The 22386-nt window shown below is 50.2% G+C and overlaps 2 protein-coding genes across 2 annotated transcripts in view; one reads left to right on the top strand and one right to left on the bottom strand.

Annotated features, from left to right (window-relative positions):
• Positions 1-314: 314 nt before the first annotated feature.
• TOMM34 (translocase of outer mitochondrial membrane 34) lies at positions 315-18662 on the top strand. Its single transcript, XM_072801185.1, has 7 exons — positions 315-535; positions 5083-5182; positions 6220-6372; positions 9493-9662; positions 12761-12908; positions 17420-17546; positions 17742-18662. Exons 1-7 carry the CDS (start codon positions 409-411, stop codon positions 17844-17846), a joined length of 930 nt encoding a protein of 309 aa, XP_072657286.1. The 5' UTR covers positions 315-408; the 3' UTR covers positions 17847-18662.
• PABPC1L (poly(A) binding protein cytoplasmic 1 like) overlaps positions 15957-22386 on the bottom strand; it is a 25672-nt gene continuing 19242 nt past the window's right edge. The window contains exons 13-16 of the mRNA XM_072801184.1: positions 21115-21245; positions 20591-20665; positions 19481-19533; positions 15957-17056 (exon numbers count right to left, since the gene is read on the bottom strand). Of these exons, the coding sequence (XP_072657285.1) occupies positions 20597-20665; positions 21115-21245 (200 nt within the window). The 3' untranslated portion in view covers positions 15957-17056; positions 19481-19533; positions 20591-20596. The remainder of the gene's footprint in view (positions 17057-19480; positions 19534-20590; positions 20666-21114; positions 21246-22386) is intronic.

Raw genomic sequence — 22386 nt, 5'->3', positions numbered from 1 at the left:
GTTCGGTTTTCCTTCTAGCACTAATCACAAGAGCCTATGGTGTTCGTTTGCTCAAGACTTAACAGCGCATCCGTTCCCCTTAGAGCGTAAGCTCCTTGCGAGCAGGCGCCGGGCCTCTTCCCGGGTTTCACCTACGGAGCCCCGGCAACCGCGGCGCCCAGCGCATCTCCAGGGGCCCGAGCGCGCCGGCCGGGCGGCCCCGCCCCGAGCATGCGCAGGGGGCCCCTGGCGCGCGCAGCCCCGGCCCCGCCCCGCGCGCCCCGCCCCGCCCCTCCCCCTCCCCCTCCCGGGCAGGCTCCGGGCGGGCCCGCGTCCTCGGCCGCCGGTGCTCCCGCCCACGCGGTTGCGCACGCCTCGGCGCGGTAACGGACGCGCCCCCCGCCCCCGGTGCGCCGGCCCGGCCGCGGGATGGTCCCCAAGCTCGCAGACTCCGTGGAGGGGCTCCGCGCCGCCGGCAACCAGAGCTTCCGCAACGGCCAGTTCGCCGAGGCCGCGGGGCTCTACAGCCGCGCGCTGCGGGCGCTGCAGGCGCAAGGTAGGACCTGGGCCCCCGCGCCCTCCCGTCCCCCCGCCGGCCGGCTTCTCCCTCCGTGACCCCGCCGCCGCCCACACCTCGCTCCCGCCCTGGGTCAGCCCGGGGCTTGCTTTCCCCGCGGCCAGCTGGCTCACCGGGCTCCCGGGCATCCTTCCCGCCGTTCCCCCACCCGCCCCGGCATCCTACGAGAAACTTCCTTGGCCCTTAACACTTTTTTTTTTTTTTTTAAATTATAATACAGTTTTATTCCTGGTTCTTTTTCACTGACAAATCACAAACATAGTTCCATGGTAATGGGGGTCTTATCACATTTTTTTATTGCAGTAAAAAAAAAAATAAATAATAAAAAATAATAATAAAATAAAATAAAAACAGCGTTGAATTTACCTTAACCATTTTTAAGTGGGTTCTTAAGTACATTCACATGGTCGTGCAGCAGATCGCTAGAACTTTTTCATCTGCGACGGTGGAACTCTGTACCTGCTAAACACTAATCTGTCTTCCTTACCCCCCCTCAGCCCTGGGTTTCCACTTTTCTCCTTTGCCTACCTATGATTTTGATTACCTTAGGTACTTCAAATGAGTGAGGTCATACAGTGTTTGTCTTTTGTGACTGGCTTATTTCGCTTAGCAAAACGGTCTCAAGGGCCTTGTAATCCATGTCGTAGCATGTGACATTTCTTCTTTTTTTTAAGGCTGCTTCATTTTCTGTTGTATGGATATACCACCTTTCTTTATCCAAATGTACATAAGGCCTGTCTGATAAGGATTAGGGCTGCGAGGAAGATAAATATAAGGGGCACCTGGGTGGCTCAGTGGTTGAGCATCTGCCTTTGGCTCAGGTAGTGATCCTGGGATTGGGCAGGGAGCCTGCTTCTCCCTCTGCCTGTGTCTCTGCCTCACTCTGTGTCTCTCATGAATAAATAAATAAAATATTTTAAAAAGTGGAGGGGGCAGATACAGTAACGTGGTGAGAGGGGTGACTGGGGAGCTCCTTTAGAGTGGAAGGTCAGGGACAACTTGGAAGAAGTGACATTAGAAGTGATGTTGATGTCCAAATGATGAGAAGAAGCCAAGCAGGCACAGTTTTGGGTGCTGCATATTCCAGGTGGAGAGAACTGTCCTTTACAAAGGGCGCCAGGGCAGAATAAGCGTGCTGTGTTGCAGGAGCCAGAGCCTAGTGAGCCCCATAGAGAGTGGAGGAACAGTAAGTATTGAGGGCAGGTAGGCAGAGCCGTATTGCATAGGCATTTTGCATGGTAAGGTGGTGGTAAGGAGTTTGGATTTTATTCCCTGATGGGAGGCTACTGGGGAGCTCTGTTTTAAATAGAGGAGCTGCGCATCCTTATCAGTTCTTCCCGGCCTCTAGCTCATGGGAAGACACTTTGGAGAAGAGGTAAGCCTCATTCTAACCAACCACAGCCCATTGCCCCCAATCTCCTCCAGAACGTCTTACCCATGAGCCCTCATTTTCTGTACTACCTGTTTCCCCTTCTCTTCTCGGCTAGCATTTGTTGAGTCCTTTACTGTGTGCTAGACACTACAGACATCATTCCTTTTTATCTTCATACAAACTTATGGATAAGACACGTCATAGATGAGGAGTCCAGAAGAGTTAACCCTGGGTTACACAATGAAGGAATCAGAGGCAGGATTTGAATATGGGTCTGTCTGATTTTTAAGTCCATGTTTTATTTAATTTTTTTTATGATTTTATTTTCATGAGAGACGCAGAGACAGAAGCAGGCTCCATGCAGGGAGCCCGATGTGGGACTCAATCCCAGGTCTCCAGGATCACACCCTGAGCCGAAGGCAAGCGCTCAACCCCTGAGCCACCCGGGCGTCCCTAAGTCCATTCATTCATTCATTCATTCATTCATTCATTCATTTATTTATTTATTTATTTATTTTTAATATATTTATTTATTTATTTATTTTTAATTTATTTATTTATTTATTTATTTATGATAGTCACAGAGAGAGAGAGAGAGGCAGAGACACAGGCAGAGGGAGAAGCAGGCTCCATGCACCGGGAGCCCGATGTGGGATTCGATCCCGGGTCTCCAGGATCGCGCCCTGGGCCAAAGGCAGGCGCCAAACCGCTGCACCACCCAGGGATCCCAAGTCCATGTTTTAAATCATTGTGCTAGACTTCTCAAATCCTCTTGTTTTTCTAGGACACTCTTCTTTAGACCCACCTCCTCATCTCAGCCTCACTTGATGAAGTCACTGACAAATCTGATATACTGATAATTTCTGCCTTTTTCTTTCATCTTACCCCAGTTGACCTGGAAAAGCTTATTCCTTTGTATAGATTTATTCTGGATTCTTAGAAGGGCTGGCCTGGAGTCTGGATTTAGTAGGGGGGACCAGCATTTGATTCTGCTCTTGCTATTGATTTTTCACATGTTTTATGGGCAAATCCCTTGATTTCTCTGATCAGTTTTGCTGATCTTGAAAGGACAGCAGGGAGCAACCTAACAAAATAGACCATTCCAGCAAGTCTGTGAAGTAGAATCTTGATGTGACAGGTGAGCACATACGATCAGAGGGATTGAGTGACTCCTGTGGGCTCACCGGCAGAATCATAGGTTCCCATGCCCTTCCCATGGCACCGCTGCTATTTCTGTGCGACCAAGCCCTAGCGACTTGAGAGGGACTGCAAGTTCTGAGTACTTGTACTTGTTCCTTAAGGGCAAGGATATATTTTACTTTTTTCTGTACTTTGCTGTCCCACTCAGGGCCTAGTAAAGTCAGGGAGAAAGTTATTATTATTATTATTTTTAAATATTTTATTTATTCATGACAGACTCAGAGAGGCAGAGACACAGGCAGAGGGAGAAGCAGGCTCCATGCAGGGAGCCCGACATGGGACTCGATCCTGGGTCTCCAGGATCACACCCTGGGCTAAAGGCGGCGCTAAACCACTGAGTCACCCAGGCTGCCCTATTTTGTTGTTTTTAATGTGTGCATTAGTTATTATATATTTTTTTAGGTTTGTTATTGTTGATATTGAACAAAAGCGATCATCCCTCTATGTGGCAACATACGTAGTGGAAAAAATTAAGTTGTGGAAGGATAGGCAGCGAGGTACCACTTAATTTCTAAAAGCTTTGAAAGCTATAAAATGGCATATTCTCTTCCCTGTGAACCATATGTAATAGAGGTAGGCAAACATACATATAAAAGAATGTTACAGGGCAGCCCAGGTGGCTCAGCGGTTTAGCGCCACCTTCAGCCCAGGGCCTGATCCTGGAGACCCAGGATCGAGTCCCATGTCGGGCTCCCTGCATGGGGCCTGCTTCTCCCTCTGCCTGTGTCTCTGCCTCTCTCTGTGTGTCTCTCTCATGAATAAATAAATAAATAAAATCTTTAGAAAAAAGAAGAAGAAGAATGTTACATACCAACTTCAGGGTTACGCTGACCTCCCAGAGTCTGGGGAAGAAGCATAGGGCAAAAGATGAGGATAAGTGGGGCTTTAGCCATCTCAGAAATGAAAAAGGTTGGGAACAAATGTAATGTATGCCAAGTCCAGTGATGGACGTCAAGTATATCTTTTACTGTATTCTAGATGTTTTATAGTCTTCAGAAAAGAGTTTGTTTTTAATTCTTTGGCATATATACCCAGGAGGGGAATTACTGAGTCAGCACTTAATAGTTTTGGAGCTTTTTGTTTGTTTGTTTTCCATTATGGTCTCTGCTAGTGGGTATGAAGTGGTTGAAAAATTATTTTTATTTATTATTTTTTAAAGATTTTATTTATTTATTCATGAGAGACACAGAGAGAGAGAAAGGCAGACACAGAGGGAGAAGCAGGCTCCATGCAGGGAGCCCGACATGGGACTCGATCCTGGGTCTCTAGGATCAGGCCCTGGGCTGAAGGTGGCGCTAAACTGCTGAGCCACCTGGGCTGCCTGAAAAATTATTTTTAAAATTAAAAGTCATCGTGGCCACACAGTAAAAGACATGGGCTTCTAAGATTGCTGAGGATAAGGATTACCTTTAGAGAAGTGTCTGATAATTCTCCTCCCCAATGGGGGGTAGCTTGAATCCATCCCCTAATTAAGTTGTGCATTGTCCTGGCAAAGTCCTCTCTGATTTGACCAAGTAGGATTAGTCTCTGTCTTTTGTGTCCCCATAATACCCGTTCCGTCTATTTATCACATTCTTCTTTTTCTTTTTCAGGAACCCCTCTTACTGGGTTTACATGCTTTTTGTAACAAAATTCACACACACACCCAAACACACACACATACACACATAGTTAGAGCATGGATTTCTTTGAGCAGAAGCCAGCTGGTTCCTGTTTTGTCTTTTGCCTGGTCCTAACTTCAGTGCTGGAGTGAGTGAATGAGAAGGTACTCGGTTCCCTGTGGGTGGCAGGAAGCTTGCTGCTCTCACCCCCGTGTAAGGATGACAAAGCTGGCAGTCCATCAGACCAGCGAGCCTGGTCAGGTAGCCTAGAGAGCTCAGGAATGAAAGACACCCCAGGGTCCCACGGCATCCATTTCCCTATTAATCTCGTACTTTCCGCTTCCACCTGGCAGGTTGTTCGAACCCTGAAGAAGAAAGTATTCTCTTCTCTAACCGCGCCGCGTGCCACCTGAAGGATGGCAACTGCAGGGACTGCATCAAGGATTGCACTTCGTAAGTAGCCGGGGTGACCTCGGGGGGGGGGGGGGGGGGGGGGCGGGTCTCAGGAGAGGAGCCTCTTCTTTGGACCGATTCCCACAGCTAGAGCTATGCCAGATAATTAGGAAGGGTCTTTAGGTGTCACCAGGTCACTGACTGGTGCTTGTGGCCTCTGACTTGTATCTCCGGAGTCTGCCAGAAAGGGAGTAGGGCAAGGACTTAGAGGTGGGCCTCCAGGGCCCTGTGAGACTGGGGCCCTCAGGATGAGGTTGAGTTGCAGACTCGTGACTGGTTTGCCCAGGTGTTTTCTGGGGTGGATGTGCATGGGAGAGAAAGAAAGAGGGACAGAGGTTAGTGAAGCAAGGAGCAGAAGGTATCCATCGATGACCCAGATGTAAAGGACGTTCAGTTTTTCATACTTGTTCCTTCTGCAAGGCAGTCTGACACTGCCTTATTTCCTCATCACTGAAGTGGGACACATGTCTTCATGTGTTCCTAGACCCGATATCCTATGGCTTCACCTTAATTCATGCCCTGGTGCTAGATGAGAAGAGGAGAGGTGAGCGTGCTCATGGAGCCCGTGTAAGTTGCTCTGTGCCAGGTTTCCTTCTTGGAAGGCTCATGACTGCTCTGCGGAGTAAGTTTACCGTCCGGCCCAGGCTAGAATGGAGGCCGTAAAGTGATCTGCTGGGGGCCATGTGGTTGGTGGCAGAGGTGGAGTCCAGACACCATCTGACTGCAGAGCCTGTTTCTCCCACCAGGTCAGACTCTGTAGAAACACTTGGAAGAATGAAAGCTACAGGCACTTGTTCTTCATGTGGGGGGATTGCAACTATGAATATTGGTGCCTGGACACACAGATTTCACAGTATTTGTGGTTTTTTGCCCATCCTCCTTTCTCTTCTTCAGTCTAAGCTGGAAAGCCCCTCTGCTAAGGTTTGGCCTTTTTAGCAGTGTCTCTGTGCCAGATGTGACCTCTTGTGTACTGGAAGCTGCCGGTGACCCTGCCTTGTGACTTAACAGCCAGATGACATTTCTGCCCCCTGCTCTAGAGCGCTGGCCCTGATTCCCTTCAGCATGAAGCCCTTGCTGCGGCGAGCATCGGCCTATGAGGCTCTGGAGAAGTACCCCCTGGCCTACGTCGACTATAAGACTGTGCTGCAGATTGATGACAAGGTGGCCTCGGCCCTAGAAGGCATCAACAGGTGAGCGTGAGTCACTTCAGGCTATCTCTCTAGAACTCCCTGTCCTCTGGGATTCACTCGGGACCACGACTTTGGTCACCTTCAGGGGGTCCCTCTGAGCAAGGCCGAGAAACTCCTAGTGAGCACGTGGGGAAGGGGTGGAAGGAGAGTCGAGTCCACTGTTGTGTTCAGTGGGGCCTTGAGAGGTCAGAGTGAGAGGATTGCTGGATTGATTACCCAGCTGCTCAGATTCATTCGCATAGTAAGAACTTACTGAGCTCTGTGTCAGGGATTGTGCCCAGTGTGTAGGGAGGACTGCAATAAAAAACAGGCCCAGACCCTACCTGTTTCACAGACCTCTGTGGAGTGGGGAAAGTAAGACAGGGGCATCTGGGACCCAACACTACAGGACTGGTGTTCGCAGGGGTGGGTCATTGTGTGGTACTGTGACCCCTGTGTGAGGCCTGGCAGGGGGCATTTCCTCCTGGCTTTTGAGTGGCAGTTTGTTCTAGCCACGGATGCCCTCATTTGTGTAACTGATTGTGTTTCCCCTCTTTGCATGGGCTGCTCGAAAGCCAGGCTCTGCAGTAATAGCAAACCCTTCCCAGGACTTCGTGGCATGTGTTTGGTGTATTGCTTTTAGCATGACTTGTTTTCTCTCTGCCTCCTTTTTAGTTTTTATTGTTCAGCAGAATCTGCCACTCAGATGTACCCGACTTTGCATTAGGGCCTGATCTGCCACTCAGATGTACCCAACTTTGCATTAGGGCCTGGGGTGATGCCTGAGACAAAGCTCTTCCTGCCCTGATGAAACCCCTGGTCTCATGGGGAACCCCAGCCAGTCACAGCCCAGTGCACCACAGTGTGGTGGGTGCTGTGGTGGCAGGTGGCCCAGGAGGCCGTGGGGGCAGAAGGGGACACCTGACCAGCCGGGGATGGGGGAGCCAGTCAAGACTTTGCAGAGGAGGTAAGCTGAGGCTGAGAAACAGACATTAGGGCAGCCCTGGTGGCTCAGCGATTTAGCGCCACCTTCGGCCCAGGGCATGATCCTGGAGACCCGGGATCGAGTCCCATGTCAGGTTCCCTGCATGGAGCCTGCTTCTTCCTCTGCTTGTGTCTCTGCCCCTCTCTCTCTCTCTCTGTGTCTCTCATGAATGAATAAATAAATTAAAAAAAAAAAAAGAAAGAAAGAGACATCTGGGGCCAGGGCCACAGGAAGGGCAGCTGTGCAGGGTGAGCCAGGATGATGTATTCCAGGAGTTGTGAGAAGTCCCATGTCACTTGGTGCTGCTGGTGAGCAGCTCAGCTCGGACATGTGAGGTGAGGCCAGATTACACAGGGCCTGGACCTAATCTAGGCAGGGTGAGGCATTGTGAAAGGGTCTTTCACAGGGGAGTTGCATGAGCAGATTTGGGAGAAGAGCCCCCTGGCTGCCATGTTGCCGGGTGACACGAAGAAGAACAGAACTGGAAGGGCTGGGGAGTAACTCAGAGGGTGGAGACAGTGGAAAGAGGATGCGGGGATCAGTTCTGGGGACAGTTAAGTAGCAGTCCAGGGAATTTGGCTGTTGCGATGGTGAGAAGGGAAGAACAGGAGAATCATCCGGTGGCTGATGCGTTGAGTTGGAGGGGACCGAGAGACTTAAGGACAGTGGCTGGTGTTATGTGGGTTTTGGAGCAGAAGAGACAAATACAAGGCAGGCATGTGGATTTGAAGGTCTGTCAGCATAGAGGTGAGTTGAGGTTGTGGGAGAAAAAAAAGACCCCCCCCCAGCAAGTGAGCAGGATGACGTTTTGAAAGTTGCAGCATTGAGGGACTTCCAGGAGAACTGCAGCTGGAGGGCAGGAGGAAACTTGGAGCATTTAGGGAAGAAGTCTTTCCAGAAGGGTGAAGACCTCATTCCCGTCAGGTGTTCTAATGACTTAAGCAGGCTTCTGCGTTTCAGAGTGAGAGCTTCTGGTGGTGGTTATGGAAGCATCCAGGAAGGTCAGAAGCCCAGGTGGCCGTGGATTTAAGAAGCCTGGCTGTGAGAAGCAGGGGAGTCCAGCTGCGGTGGCAGAGCAGGGTCTCCAGGGGGGGTCTTACGAAGTGAGGAAGTAGTTAAATGCAGACAGTTGGAAGACAGTAGAGAAGATCAAGCTAGAGGAGAGCTGCTGGCCGTGGTTCCTGATGGAGGTAGGAGGAGGTGAGGCCCAGAGCTGAGGTGGAGAGACTGGCCTTATCACTTCCTCAGTGGTGACGGGAGAGAAATAGGAAGGATTCGGTGCCCGTGCAGGTGGGACCAGGAAGGGTGCCCTGAAAAAGCAGGAGGGGTTGGAGAACCAGGCTGAGGAAGGTGGAGGTTTGAAATAGCTTTGGGGGCTTAGTCAGAGACCATGAGTTTGTAGTGATAGCAGCCTGTGACGCTTTCTTTCTAGTCACATAGGAGCCCAGTCGTTGGAGCAGAAAAACCACACAATTGGCTTTACTCACTGATGGAGCACATACCTGGCACCCACCTGGCGATGTGCTAGGTGCTGGAGATCACGTAACCAAATGGATGTGGTCCCAAAGCAGCGTTTTAAGCAAGTTAGCTGGGCCCAGAAGGGGGAGATGGGGAGTGGGAAGTGAAGAGATCATTCCAGGTAGAGGGAAAAGCATGTGCAAAGGCTGGAACAAACAGATCAAGAGGGAATGTGGCACACGGTCAAAATGGAGGTGGGGAGGGGACCAGATCTCAGGCCCTGTCAACCTAGGAAAATGGGAACCAGTGGAGGATTTTAAAACTTGATAATGACCTAAGATTTGTATTTTTTAAAAGTCTGAGCAGTAATCAAATGTCAGGTGCTTACATGACCTTGTAATAGATCCATTAAGAAAATATAAGACATACAATCCCTTCTTGGGGCGCGTGTGGTCCTTCGGGGGTAAGGTTGAAGTACCCTTAAGAAGCAGCAAGTCACCACTTTGAAGGTAACAGTGTGGCCAACTGATGGCCAGGCAGGGAGGGAGGGTCATGGTGGCAGACTTCGGTTCCGTTCCTGCTGTTTGTCAGAAGGCTATAAGAGGATGATGGCTCTTGTACACCCACTTTGGATTTATGAGAGAAGGAGTATTTTGACCCAACCGCAAACCTCCCTGTAATACTGCCTGCCTTTCCAGAATGACCAGAGCTCTCGTGGACTCACTGGGGCCCCAGTGGCGCCTGAAGCTGCCCTCTATTCCCCTGGTGCCTGTTTCAGCCCAGAAGAGGTGGGATTTCTCGCCTCCGGAATACCAGAAAGAGATAGCTAAAAGCAAATTCAAAGAAACCACAACTGCAAAGACCACAGGTAAGCTGTGACATCCTACCCAGAGCATTACAATCTCCCCATAGCCACCTTCTTTAGAGTAATCCTGTAAAAATCAGTGATGCTTATGCTGAGCTATAACAATTATGTAAGAAAACAAGTCTTGTTCTCTTAGAGACTGTCCTCTCAGTTCCATCCTGAGAGCGATGAGAAAGCCCACCCACCACTTTACAGATTCAGTGATAGAGAAGGCAAGTTGAATTCTCAGCCTGACATATATAGGTATATAGCGTTAGTTTCCTTCTCTTTCCTCTGGCAGCATTGGGGATGGATGATCTAGGATGTTTTTGGTGGCAAGAACAGAAAAACTCAACGTGGTAAAAATAACAGAATGCATTGGCTTATGGAACTGAAAAGTTCCAAGTTCAGGTTCAGGCAAGGTTTGCTCCAGCAGTTCACTACATTATCAGACTCTGACTCCATTCCTCTGTAGTCTTCTCAGCTCTTTTCTCTAGTGTGTCTGCTTTGTCTTGGGACAATCTTCCCTCCCATTAGTAAAGTAGCTGTTAAATAGTTCCTGGCCTTGTGTCCCAGAGGAAGAGAAAAAGGTGGGAAAAGGTGGTTGTCTTCTGATAGCTCCCTAAGAAAGAGAGGGTTTCTTTCCTTTGAATCCCTAGGTCACATGTCTTCTCATTGTATTCTGGCCTGTTTGGTCACGGGCCATTCTCTGAACTAGTCCCTGTGACCAGGGGCTGAGATTCTGTGATGAGCTCCACCCTGAGCCATCTGCTCCCAACTTCATAGCTGGAGAGGAATGCTTCCCCAAGAACACCCACATCAGTGAGACCCTGGAGGTGGAATAAGAGGGAAGATCAAAGCCAGGTAGCCCCAAAACAGGAGATTCTCTGCCTCCACAGTGTGCAGTTGGGGATACCATCCTTCAGGCATCCGGCTCACCACGCCTCGGGGAAGTAGCTGGGCCCAGCAAGCTAGGTATGGAGGATGGGAGGTACAGAAGGTGTGAGGGCCAAAGCCTTTGGATGGGTGTTAGCAGACAGCAGGTTTGCTCCCCTCCCCAGGAGGGAATGTGTGTGGCCATGGGTAGCACTCAGGGGAACCTGATATGTGTCCCCCCACTCTTCTCTAGAATGGAAATGTGGGGTGCTGGCGAACTAGACGGCTTTAGTGCACCCACCACGTGTTTCATTCTTTCATAGTCACCAAGCCATGTATTTTCCAGGCTCCATGTCAAGCAGTGTGATATAGAGAGGACAGGCAGTCTTGGCCTTCAGGAAGCTCTCGGTCTGGATAAGAGACTGAGACATAAACAGCATTTTTCAAATACAGGAGGAAGGACAAGTGCTTTAGAGCCTTTAGTATTGGGGGAGTTCAAAACAGGAACTAACGGACGTGCGCCTAGGGGGCCGGGGAAGGCTCCTGGAGGAGATGGCATGTTGAACTAGACCTCGAAGTGGGGCATTCTTCAGGTGGGAGGGAGAAGAGGAGGGAGTCTCTGGCAGAGACGGAGAGAGCTAGAGAAGGCAGTGCGTGGTATCGCTGGTGGGAGGTGGGAGTGAGCATGACGGCAGCCTGTGGCGTGTGGCAGAGTGAGGGGCAAGCTGCAGGTGCGTGTATTTTGTGGCCCCAACAGGTGACAGGTGTGTCCACGCAGAATGCTTGCGAGAGCAGCAGACAGCAAAGCTGGAAGCGAGGCGGATCTCTGAGTAGAAGGGATGAGTGAGCCGAACTGTGGCAGTGGGGATGAACCAACCCCAGGGAGATGTGTCGGTGCAGGCGACTCTGAGGAGTAGTATTCAGGGGAAGAAACAGAACCAGGTTATGGAAGGATGCTTAGGATTATTTATTTTTTTTGTTTTTAATTTTTATTTATTTATGATAGTCACAGAGAGAGAGAGAATAGCAGAGACACAGGCAGAGGGAGAAGCAGGCTCCACACACCGGGAGCCCGACGTGGGACTTGATCCCGGGTCTCCAGGATCGTGCCCTGGGCCAAAGGCAGGCGCCAAACCGCTGCGCCACCCAGGGATCCCTGTTTTTTTTTATATGAAATTTAAAAACAGCAAGTGGTATGTGTGTGTGTATATATTTACATATATATAGTATGTATATAATATACATTATATACAATATATATATATGCACACACATATACATATAAATATACACATATACATATATATAGCTAAGCTACCAAGAAAAAGGGGGGAAGGACACACAGAATTGGGGACCATGGTTTCCTCCAGGGGTGGGTTGCCTGGGGGAGGGGGCCCCTCCAGGGCTCCAAAGGCCATGATAAGTGTCTCTCTCTCAAGGTGAGGGATGAAATCAAGGGTGTTAGCTTTGTTCCTAAAGCCTTGCTTACCCTTGCCATAAATACTCAGGATTTTAAAGATAGTTTTTAAAAAAGAAACCCAGTGATCTGGGAGGCGGGCCGGGAGCAGGAGTCCCGGCTGTGCAGCAAAGGGCCTAAGGGCCTAGCGAGAGCATCCCAGAGCTCACCTGCTGTCTCTGTCCGGGAAGGAAGGCAGGGGCAGAGCTGCGTGGGGTGAGGGGAGGAGCAGAGACGAGGGGCAAGGGGGTTCTTCTGCCCTGTTCTGAAAGCCTAGGAGCTACACTCTTTCTTTCTCAGATGCTGACTTGCTTAAATCCTTGCTTATTCTCCTGCTGTAAGTTTATAGGGTGCTCTGCACTTTGTGAGGTACTCTCAGGGTTTGTCCTGACACTAGCCAGTGTGGGGAAGGTGGTGCCCCCCACCTCCACCCCGTGGTGCTGCATTGTACAGAGAGACCCAGGTCCCAGAGGCTTAGGTAGGTCACACCGAGTCCCCAGCTCCGGAGCGGCAGCGCTGGGGCTCAAACCCGGCCTGCTTTGCACCACGTATCTGTTCTTATGTGCACATCTGTGTGTGTTTACATCAAGAGTCCCCAACCTCCTCTGACTGAAAACTGGAAACTGCACGGGGGACTCGGTCCTCAGGGAGGCTGCTTTAGAGCAGGATAGGGAGGCCCGGGCAGGTGCGGGGAGGGTCACAGATGCCTGGGAAGAGCCGATGCTGGCGAGGCATCGTGGATCTCGGGCACCCGCTCCATGGCTTTTTCCTCTTCTGAATTTGCATCTAGTGCCTTCTGCTGGGGATGTGGAGAGAGCCAGAGCTCTGAAGGAAGAAGGCAATGAGCTTGTAAAGAAGGGAAACCATAAGAAAGCTATTGAGAAGTACAGTGAAAGCCTCTCATTTAGTGACATGGAGTCCGCCACATACAGCAACAGGTATCTGCACGCAGCCGCTGGCCTGGGGGTTTCAGGATGGTGGCTGTTGTCTGGTAGTCTTCTCTGGACTGGGGCGGGCTCTACCTTCCTAGGGTTCAGTCAGTACGTCATAGCTCGAAATAGGCATTCACAGGTGTTTGGTCACCGTGAGGAGGATGTGGCCAGTGGCATTTGCTCTCTTAAACGAACAGAAGCTGAATCCTGTCAGTCTGGAGACTCAGATTTTCATGAACCATCCAAGTGAGGACAAGCAGCATGCCTGTTATGTAGACACGGCCTCAACACCTACCTGTCTCATGGCCCTCCCCCTGCCCCCAGCCCCACAGCTTCCCAGGACCCTCCTGCTACAAGGATGGGCACAGTCTCAGCACAGTTTCAGAACCCAAGGTGTGGACTCTTGCCTGGCCTGGGAGTAAGAGAGAGAGGGTCCTCTAGCCTGGAGGCTGTGATCTGTGGCCCAGTGAGCACCCCGCACCATGGGCTGCTGTCCATGGCTCCCAGTTCTTTCCACCCATAGTGGGGGCACCATCCCTTTATTGGATAGGAGTCACGGCTTTGCAACATACTCAGGTGTACTGGTGGTCGGGGGTCTTCCCCTTTTAAAGTCAAGAAATCAGAGGCTCGAGCCAGAAGGGCTTTACGCCAACTCGCCTGGCCAGTAAATGGTGGAGACAGACCTGGCTCCAATGAGATCTATTAGTTTTCCTCTCAGAACCTTGAAACATTCAAACATTCAGCAAGGGACCAAATCTGATGCACATCTTTTTTTTTTAAGATTTTATTTATTCATGAGAGACACAGAGAGAGAGGCAGAAACATAGGCAGAGGAAGAAGAAGCAGGCTTCATACAAGGAACCCGATGTGGGACTCCATCCCAGGAATCTAGGATCACGCCCTGAGCCAAAGGCAGACACTGAACTGCTCAGCCACCCAGGCGTCCCATGATACATCTTTCTTATAAAATATTTACTATAAAATGTTATAGATTGTTCCTCCCATACTGCTAACATATACATATTACTCTTTAGTTCAAAAATCTTGGATCTACTATAGTCTTGCCATTCCCTATCCAAAATTTTTGATATAAAATGTGTTCCAGATTTGAGTAAGGTAATACGATCCATACACTGGACTACATAGTACTCCCATAGGGTCGGGGGCGGTTGCTAAAGTTTGTTGTTAACCTTTCTGCCGTGAAACATAGGGAACTCCTGTGTTCACATGGGGCAGTGTTAAAGGGGCCTCATGCCTACGCAGGTCAGGTTTTGTTGTGAAATAAGTTAAAAGGAGAATGTTTAGTTTTAAAGCCTGGATTTTAGAATTTGGGACGTGGTTTTACTGGCTGATTGGATCACGGGTGCCTCAGTCTGCTGGCCTCACCGGAGGAAAGGCTGCTGCCCATTTGTTCTGTTTCTGCAGCAGCATTTTGACTCACTTGTCTCTGAGCCCACTGGACTCGTTCACCTCAGATTGCGAGGGACCTCTATTAGCCTATTTTCCTGGGTTTTTAACACATTCAAGACAGTGCTTTGTTTAAATATGGATTTTCATGCAAGTGTGTCTATGCTACCCCATTTTAATTATTAGTGCTATATGAACATCACTGGCTTTTTTTCCAGGTTTGTCCTTCCAGCCAAACCTTAAGATTATTATTTTTTTTAACCTTAGGATTATTTTGACAGACTTGGTGGGCATTTGGTTGTGGTTCCATATAACTTATAAATTTAATTTAGAGGCCCAATAACTTGACACAAAACTGAGTTTTCCATCCACTGTGGCTGGAGCTATACTGCATCCTGGATGCTGTTTCAGTGCTCCACCTGGTACATCTGCAGCTCTTGCACCAGGGCTTCGTCTAGGCCTTCCTTCAGTTCTCCCTGTGCAGCTGGTACTTCAGTGGGGCTGTCACTTACGTACCCGGCACCGACTGTTTGCCCTGAAGGAACCCTTAGAAGAGTCTCATTTACTCTGGAATTATTTTATTCTGAGACAGTGGGTTCAGAAAAATGAATTAGTGTGCACACAGCTCAATAACAAATACTTGATCAAGTTGGGACTTAAGCCAGGTCTTTGTGACTCCAAAGCTTGGGTTCCTTCTCACCTATATCATCTCCCAGACTCCTTTGTAATGAACACCCTTCAACTGGATACAAAAATCATTGTTTGCCAAAAGCCAAGGTGGTTTATTTTGTAGCCCAGAGTCACACACTTTTAACATCTTAAATATAATCTTTAGAAGTATTAACGTAATACTATCACATTTATACTCTGCAATCCCCACATCATATGTAATGCATGGTTCTTCTACTTCCCAGAAACTTAGCTAAACTTCTCTAATTTGCCAGAGCCCACTGGGAGAAAACCAGTTTCCTTAGAATTCTATGTTGAAATTTAAATCAAGGACCACTATTCTAAAACTTAGTAGCTTACGACAGCCATTTTATTTTGCTCATGATTTGTGAGCAGGAATTCAGAAAGGGCAGACCTTACTTAGGATCTCTCTTTCAGGAGCAACAAAATAGTAGGTGTGGCTGGAGTCCTCTGAAGCCTTCACTGGCATGTGTGGCCCCGGGGCTAGGGGACGGCACCACTCGGGCCAGCTGGCACCTTTTTTCTTTCTGTCCTGGCAGCCTTTTCTCATATGCTGGCTTGAGCTTCCTCACAGCATGGTGGCTCCAGGGTAGGTGGCTTCTCAAATGGCAGCTCAAGGCTTCAAGAACCCAGGCTGTAGCCCCAAGGCCTGTGTAACCTAGCATTGGAACTTACAGCACATCCTTTCCTCTCTACTGGTTAGTCACAGAACCTGCCTAAGTTAGGACCCCTTCATTGGGAAGAGTTCCCCAGAATTTGTGCCTGCTTTTAAGTTCGTACATAGCAGTGTTGGGGGGATACTCTGGCTGACTGTGCCAGTGGAGCATACAGCTCCTGATCTCAGGGTCATGGGTTTGGGCCCCACACCTAGGTATAGAGATTACTTAGAAAAAGCTCCCCCTTGTATCAATTTTTTTAATTTATAAATTCCCCTCAATCATAATGAAACCACTAGAATTTTCTTTACGATGGTTCCAAAGTTTATTAGGAAAAAATGTGAATAGCAGCATAAGAATTCAGCATATGATAAAGTGTAGAAAAAAGAGGGATTATCCAATGAATGGTGTTCCATTGACTGGATAGGAGTTAAAAATAAACCTGAATCTCTATCTTACTCCATCTTTTAAAATAAATTCTAAGCAGATCACAGTTTCAAATGTAGAAAGTAAAACCATTAAGTTCTAGAAGAATGTGTAGGTTAATTATCTCATAGTGGGGAAACTATTAAAATTGTTGTGGGGTAGGGGATAGGGATCACAGAGGTCGTTAAAGGTAAATTTGATTTCATGAGGTTAGAAAGCCTTATGTAAAGGTACTGAGCTTTGTGCATATTGAAAGCAACTATAGTAAAACAGACCTTTTCTTCCATTATTGACTGAAGTTAAAGGTTGACACCTGGGGTTGGTACAGTTACAGGAAAATAGAAATAGTTATGGATAGAGCCTAAGAGAGCAGCTCTTTTGGAGAGCGTTTTGGCAATAACAGTCAAGGTGCATTTGTAAATCTGTTGACCCATCCATCCCTCCCAGTAGGCATCTAAGTTTTATGTACAGGGAGGCTCATAGCAGCATCTTACATTTACAAACTGGGAGGAATGAAAAATACATCCAGATAGGGAATTGGTAAAATAAGTTATGGTTCATCCAACTAAGTGAATACGGCCCCCATTGCAAATAGTGAGGTGGAACGGAGTTCCGGAAGGAGCTCCAAGACACCTGTTTTTAGTGGCCGTCTGGGGAGAACACACTGAGGAAGATGTTCATACTTTTTTCCCCATAGATGCAGAACGCTGTATGGATGGATGCATGCAACTTTTTTCCCATGATTATGAAAATGATCACAATATAAGTTTAATTGTACATTGAATACTCATACACCTAAATTCTTCGTTAATGTGGTGTTACATTTGTTCTATCACTGTGTAGCCATTGATTGGTCCATCTTGGTTTGGGCACATTCAGAGTGAGTTGCAGACATCTTTACGTCTTCCCGCTAGCATGTCCACATGTCCATCCTCAGAGTCCAGTTCTGATGTTTCAGGTAGAGGGCTTTTTAATCTATCAGGAGCAAAAGAGCACAGGATGGGAACATGGAGTAGTCTGAGTGACGGAACCAACCGGTCAGGGTGTGGAGTCCTGCAGGTTGTGCCCCCATCCAGGCTCCGCCCCACAGCAGCCCTGGTACAGGTGTTCCCCCCCCCCGACCCCTGACACCCCCCCACCCCACCCCTCCACCCCACCCCCGAGCCAGCCAGCACCTTCCATCTGTAGAGCAGGGCTGGCATTGCTGCAGGGGTAAGGGAGCTATAGGGGGCCCAGTACAGATCGGGTGCTCAGTGAATCCACAGTCACCCCCACCTTATGGTTGGTGGGCGGCCTCGAAGCCATGACTGAACCCTCCAAATGGTCTTCCCCCATCAGAGCACTCTGCCATCTGGTCCTGAAGCAGTATAAGGAGGCAGTGAAGGATTGCACAGAGGCCCTCAGGCTGGATGGAAAGAACGTGAAGGCGTTCTACAGACGAGCACAAGCCTACAAGGCACTGAAGGTAAACAGCCTGACTGACTGGCACCTGTGGGGACGTCCATGTCTGAAGTGGCACGTCCAGAGCGGAGGCAGGGCAAGGTGGGGAGTACCATGTTCATCTCCTGGGGAGCCCACGTTGCTCAGGGCAGGCCCACAGGTTGAGACCCTCTGCCCCCCAGTTGGGTCTCCGTCTTCACCACCCTCTCTCTCCTCTCAGGACTATAAATCCAGCTTTGAAGACATCAGCAGTCTCCTGCAACTTGAGCCCAGGAACGTCCCTGCCCAGAGGTTGCGGCAGGAAGTTAACCAGAGTTTAAACTAAAATCCCAGAAGGGCAGCAGTATACACCTGTGCCCAAGCTCTGTCCTCTGTGCCTGCTCCTGGCACCCGGCACGCCCCCGAGTGAGCTCTGAAGCAACTCCAAGCTGATGGCTTCCCAGCCCTTAAGAGGCTTTGCCTGTTCAAATTAAGCTCAGTGTAGTTTAAAAAAACAAAAACAAAAAACAAAAAAAACCCAGATGTTTTATTTTGCTGGAATGTCCCCACTAGAGCTGAAGCCCTATTCCCCACTCCCCCCCAGACTTTGCTCTGTCCCTGCCCCCAGCATGCAAGCCCCAGCATGCTGCTCCTCCTGCTCTTCTAGTTTCACCAGACCCATCTCCCTGTGCTTCATCTGAGCAAACTGAGCTCGTGGGGTGGGGGGTGGGTGGGTAAGGGAGAAACTAGAACCCAGAGCAGCCTGTCGAGCTGGTTCTCCAGGGCTACCATCCCCACCCTGTCCGTGGCAGAGTTCCTTGTGTTCTGAGCTCCAGTGCCTTTTGGCTGGGCCCTCCTTGGGTAGGGACGGAGAATCCTGACCCTTGGACGGCCTTGGCCGTGGCTCCATGCTGCTGCCTCCTGCATGGAGGTGCCTAACCGGTGTTAAGCGTCCAGAGGTGTGGCCGCTCCCGAAGGTGGGATGGAGAGAGGCCTTGAAGTCCGTGTCCTTCCAGTCTGGGCAGGGACTTATTTTGACCTCAGCAGTGGTTCCCTCCACGCTTCTTGGTTCTTTGTAACGTGAAGTTAATTTGAACAAAACTGACTTTGTTGAACTGTGTTATTTAAAGGTATTGTATTAAACATCTTTCTGGTACATAAAGGTTTGCTGTACTTAATTTAACGTTTGTTTTTTCAGCTTTGGGTTTGGAACTTAGCGGTAATAAAAAGCTGCTGCTTATTGAGCATTTATGCACTCGTTGAACAGACTTCCTGGAATGTCTGCATGGGTCAGGCTCTGTCTAGTGGGGAAATCACAGTAACCAGACACGGTCCCTGCTCTCAGAGGGCTGAGGCTCTGGTGGGCAGTGGAGAAGGTGATCGGACAGTCCCAGGAACAAGATGCAGCCTGCTTAATCATCAGAGTGCTTTCCCTGCCCCGTGTGGGGTGGGACGCTTGGAGAAGGGGTCCCTGAGGACATTGGCTTGCATGGAATTCCAGTGTGGGAGTTAGACTGGTGAAGAAGGCGGAAGGCAATCCAAGCAGCCACAACAGTGGTTTGTAAAGCTAGGAGGAGGGGGCGAGGACCTGGACCAGAAAGTGCTGCTCAAGTTCATAAGACATGGCAAGGAGGGTGGACAGCACTTTAGGATTTGACCAGAATTAAGGGCTGCCACCCTTTCCTGGGCTGTGTCCCAGTTAAACTGTTCTCCCCTTAATGGAGCAGCAAGCAATTTGAGGACTCTCCGAGCAGAGGGATTTCATTGTCCCTTTGCTCCCCATCACCTAGTACTGAGCGCCATTCAGCTGTTAGCACACTGCTTCTGACCTCGGAGGGATGCATCTCTGCACTGTGAGCAACCACCGACCTCCAAGCTAAGCAGATTTTAGGGTTCACAGGCAGACCCATGTGTATGGCCTAGGGACCAAAGTGGGGAGCTGTACCCCTTTTATCCCCCACCCTTAGACATGACTCTTACCTGATTTAAGTTCAGTGGTGACGTCCATTCACGATTGAATGACTTTTCAAGGTCTAGAAGGCAAGCATCTTGATTTACTAATGAAAACATAGAAGGTAAAATCATGACCTGGGAAGGTATCCTAAAGTTGTTCTATGTGGGTTCCTTTATAATTACATCACACAATCCCTCAATCAGCCATCCCAGAGCCTAGAAGCAGTTGCTGTTCTGACGTGTATACCTGCACCGCTGGTACTCAAGCCAGGTGTCCAGAAACCTCCATGTGCCTCAGATGTGGGCACCTATAGGCTTTAGTTCCTTCTCTGGGTGCTGGGTGATGACTGCCAGTGAGTGACACTCTGCACCACTGCTGGGTGGGTGGGGTCTGCTCCCATCCTGGCCGTCCCACTCTGGTGTACACACCTTCTATAGACTTCACTCTTTGGGTTGCTCTTCCAGCCAAACCCTCCACCAAGTCAAGCCCACCCTTTGCTCTGCCCCACCTCCCTCAGACACAAGAAGGCCTCCTGGGAGACAAGACAGAGTTTGCAGCACTTTTAATGCACAAAGGAAAAGGTGATAGGCTGGCGGGGTAACCAGCCTTCCTTCCACATACAGAGCTCAAGTCCAGATAGAGCCCAATTGGAAAATAAGTTATGGTTCACAGGGACGGAGAGCCAAGCTTGGCAGGAAACGCCATTCTCTTGTCAGCCAAGGAAGGGTGGATTCCATTTTCTGGAGACGAAAGGATAGGCGTAAATGTTTCTAACATCTAGCAGATACCGGCCTTCAGCTAAGAAGGTAGAGTGGGCTAAGCCAGGCCTTCCGGCAAGGGGAGTAAAGCCAGGCAGTGCCCAGGGACCAGCCTATTCCCAGGGGGGTCAGGCAGGGCCGCCGGCAAGAGAACACCTGCGCTTGGCACGATGGTCAACATTCATTCTAATCACACAGTCTGTCCTGCCCTTGATCCTTACAGCTTCCCCCAGACTCCTTGGTGCCTCAGAGAAAGCCAGCGACACACGATTCTGTGGTTCTCAACGGGTTTCTGACTATCAGCCCCTAACTGGTTCTTTCCAGCTCCTCTTGGGCTCCACTGCTTCTGTCTCCGTCTGGCCGACCCCAGCCACCCACCTGGTTTCAGAGCACATTCACTTTCGCCAGCTCTGTGGCCTGGTGTGCCTGCAGCACTGCCAAAGCCTCCTCCACCTGTGGGATGTGAGTGTTGGAGGCAGGTTAGGGCAGCTGCCCAGCAGGGTCCCAGCAGAGCCCTAGCCTCCCGCTGCCTAACCCTGCTAGGTGCTAGAAGTCCCCTCCCTCCATAGCGTTGCTGCTTGCTAGCGCCCCTGACAGAAACCCCACGGCCACCTTCTCAAGACCGATGTATGCTGCTGGACAGCTGGGAGCATCTCAACCCGATACTCAGAACACAGCTCCTTGAACCCAACTCTCGTGGCACGGAGCTGCAGAGAGGGAATCTGGAAGGGCTGAAACAGCCAACGCCAAGGCCTTCTCCACTCAAAGACCCAGCAAGTACTGGCCAGCATTCGCCAAAAGGTAAACGTCCAAGCCACAGTGCACTGGCTCATCTAGGAGAGGTCCTGGTGACGAGCCCTCCTGGCCTCGCAGGGCGCCCTGCCACCCAGGCCCCAGCCCACCTTGGCATTGAGGGACTCTGGGGACTCCAGCATGAGCAGAAGCTCCGAGTTGTCGATCTCTAGCAGCATGCCTGTGATCTTGCCGGCCAGCTGGGTGTGGGTGTTGTAGATCAGGGGGTACAGACGCTCACCTGTACGGAACACCTGGCCGATATCCCAGCAGCCCGGGGTGGGGGTGGGGGTTACTGTGGAAAGGAGGGCTGAGGCATCTGGGGGGTCGTCCCAGAACTGCTCCTTCTAGGCTGTGTCCCTTGGCCTCACTGAGAGCCTCTTTCTGTTAAGTACGCAGAGCAAACTCTGCTTCAGAGCTAATTTGAAGAATCAAATTTGATGTTCTACATGAAGTAACGTATACAGAGTCTGACACAAACTCGGTGTTTAAAGACAACTCTTGTTCATTTTGCAAGAAATAGTTCCACCATACACACTGAGATTCTAACCAAGACAGGCTAATGCTGAACTAGACTTTTTTGGGGCCGGAGGCAGGGGAGCCACATATGTAAGACGAATTCACCTACCCCCATCAGGCACTTCTAGTGACAGGGTCTAGCATGGGTGGTCAGCCCACTTCGGCAATGTAAGGAGGGTCTAGCCAGGCTGGGGGGCTGGGGTGGCTTGAGTGGGAGGGGTTTTCCCAAAGAAAGTAAAGGGGTTTACAGGGAACTGCTAACAGAGCCTTCTGCCTCCATTAAGCCCATGCAGAATTTCCTGGGAAGTGGCGAGACCCCAAATGAGCTGAGGAAACAGGGTGGTGGCAATGAGGGGCCTTCAGAGAAGTTCTGGAAATCTTGGCGGCCACAAAGGAAGGAACCTGCCAACCAGGAGCAAACCTGTTCATTCACTGGACAGTTAGTGGCATCCTTTGGCAGGGCCTGCCATAGACACTGGGCTCGGGGTGAATGACAGGAAACTCGCAGCCCAGCGGGGAGCGTGTATTTGCCCACGGCACATTTATTTCTTGCCTTCTCCCTGCAGTGGGCGCTGGGAGGTGGACCCCATGGGGTGACAGCCTCTTCCTGTTCAGGAGGTGAGGATCTGCAACATCCAGCGGCAGAACCCAAGACCACATCCCCTTACTCCCAGCCCCAGATCTCCCCACAGCTGAGATCTCTCGAGCCTGTCAGGGGCTCTGAACAGCTCTGCTGTCCTGACCAGTGTTTTAATACAAGAGAGGGAGGGAGGCCGAGAGAGCAGAGGTGACCCGAGCAAGGTCACCCACCAGGTTGGTCAGCGGCAAAGCTGGACCTTGTCCACCGGGCTGATCTCCACCCA

The sequence above is a fragment of the Canis lupus genome, chromosome 26 (assembly GCF_048164855.1).
Source record: "Canis lupus baileyi chromosome 26, mCanLup2.hap1, whole genome shotgun sequence".
Lineage (NCBI taxonomy): Eukaryota > Metazoa > Chordata > Mammalia > Carnivora > Canidae > Canis > Canis lupus.
The sequence above is the reverse complement of the archived record's forward strand: the minus strand, read 5'-3'. Positions and strand labels throughout refer to the sequence as shown.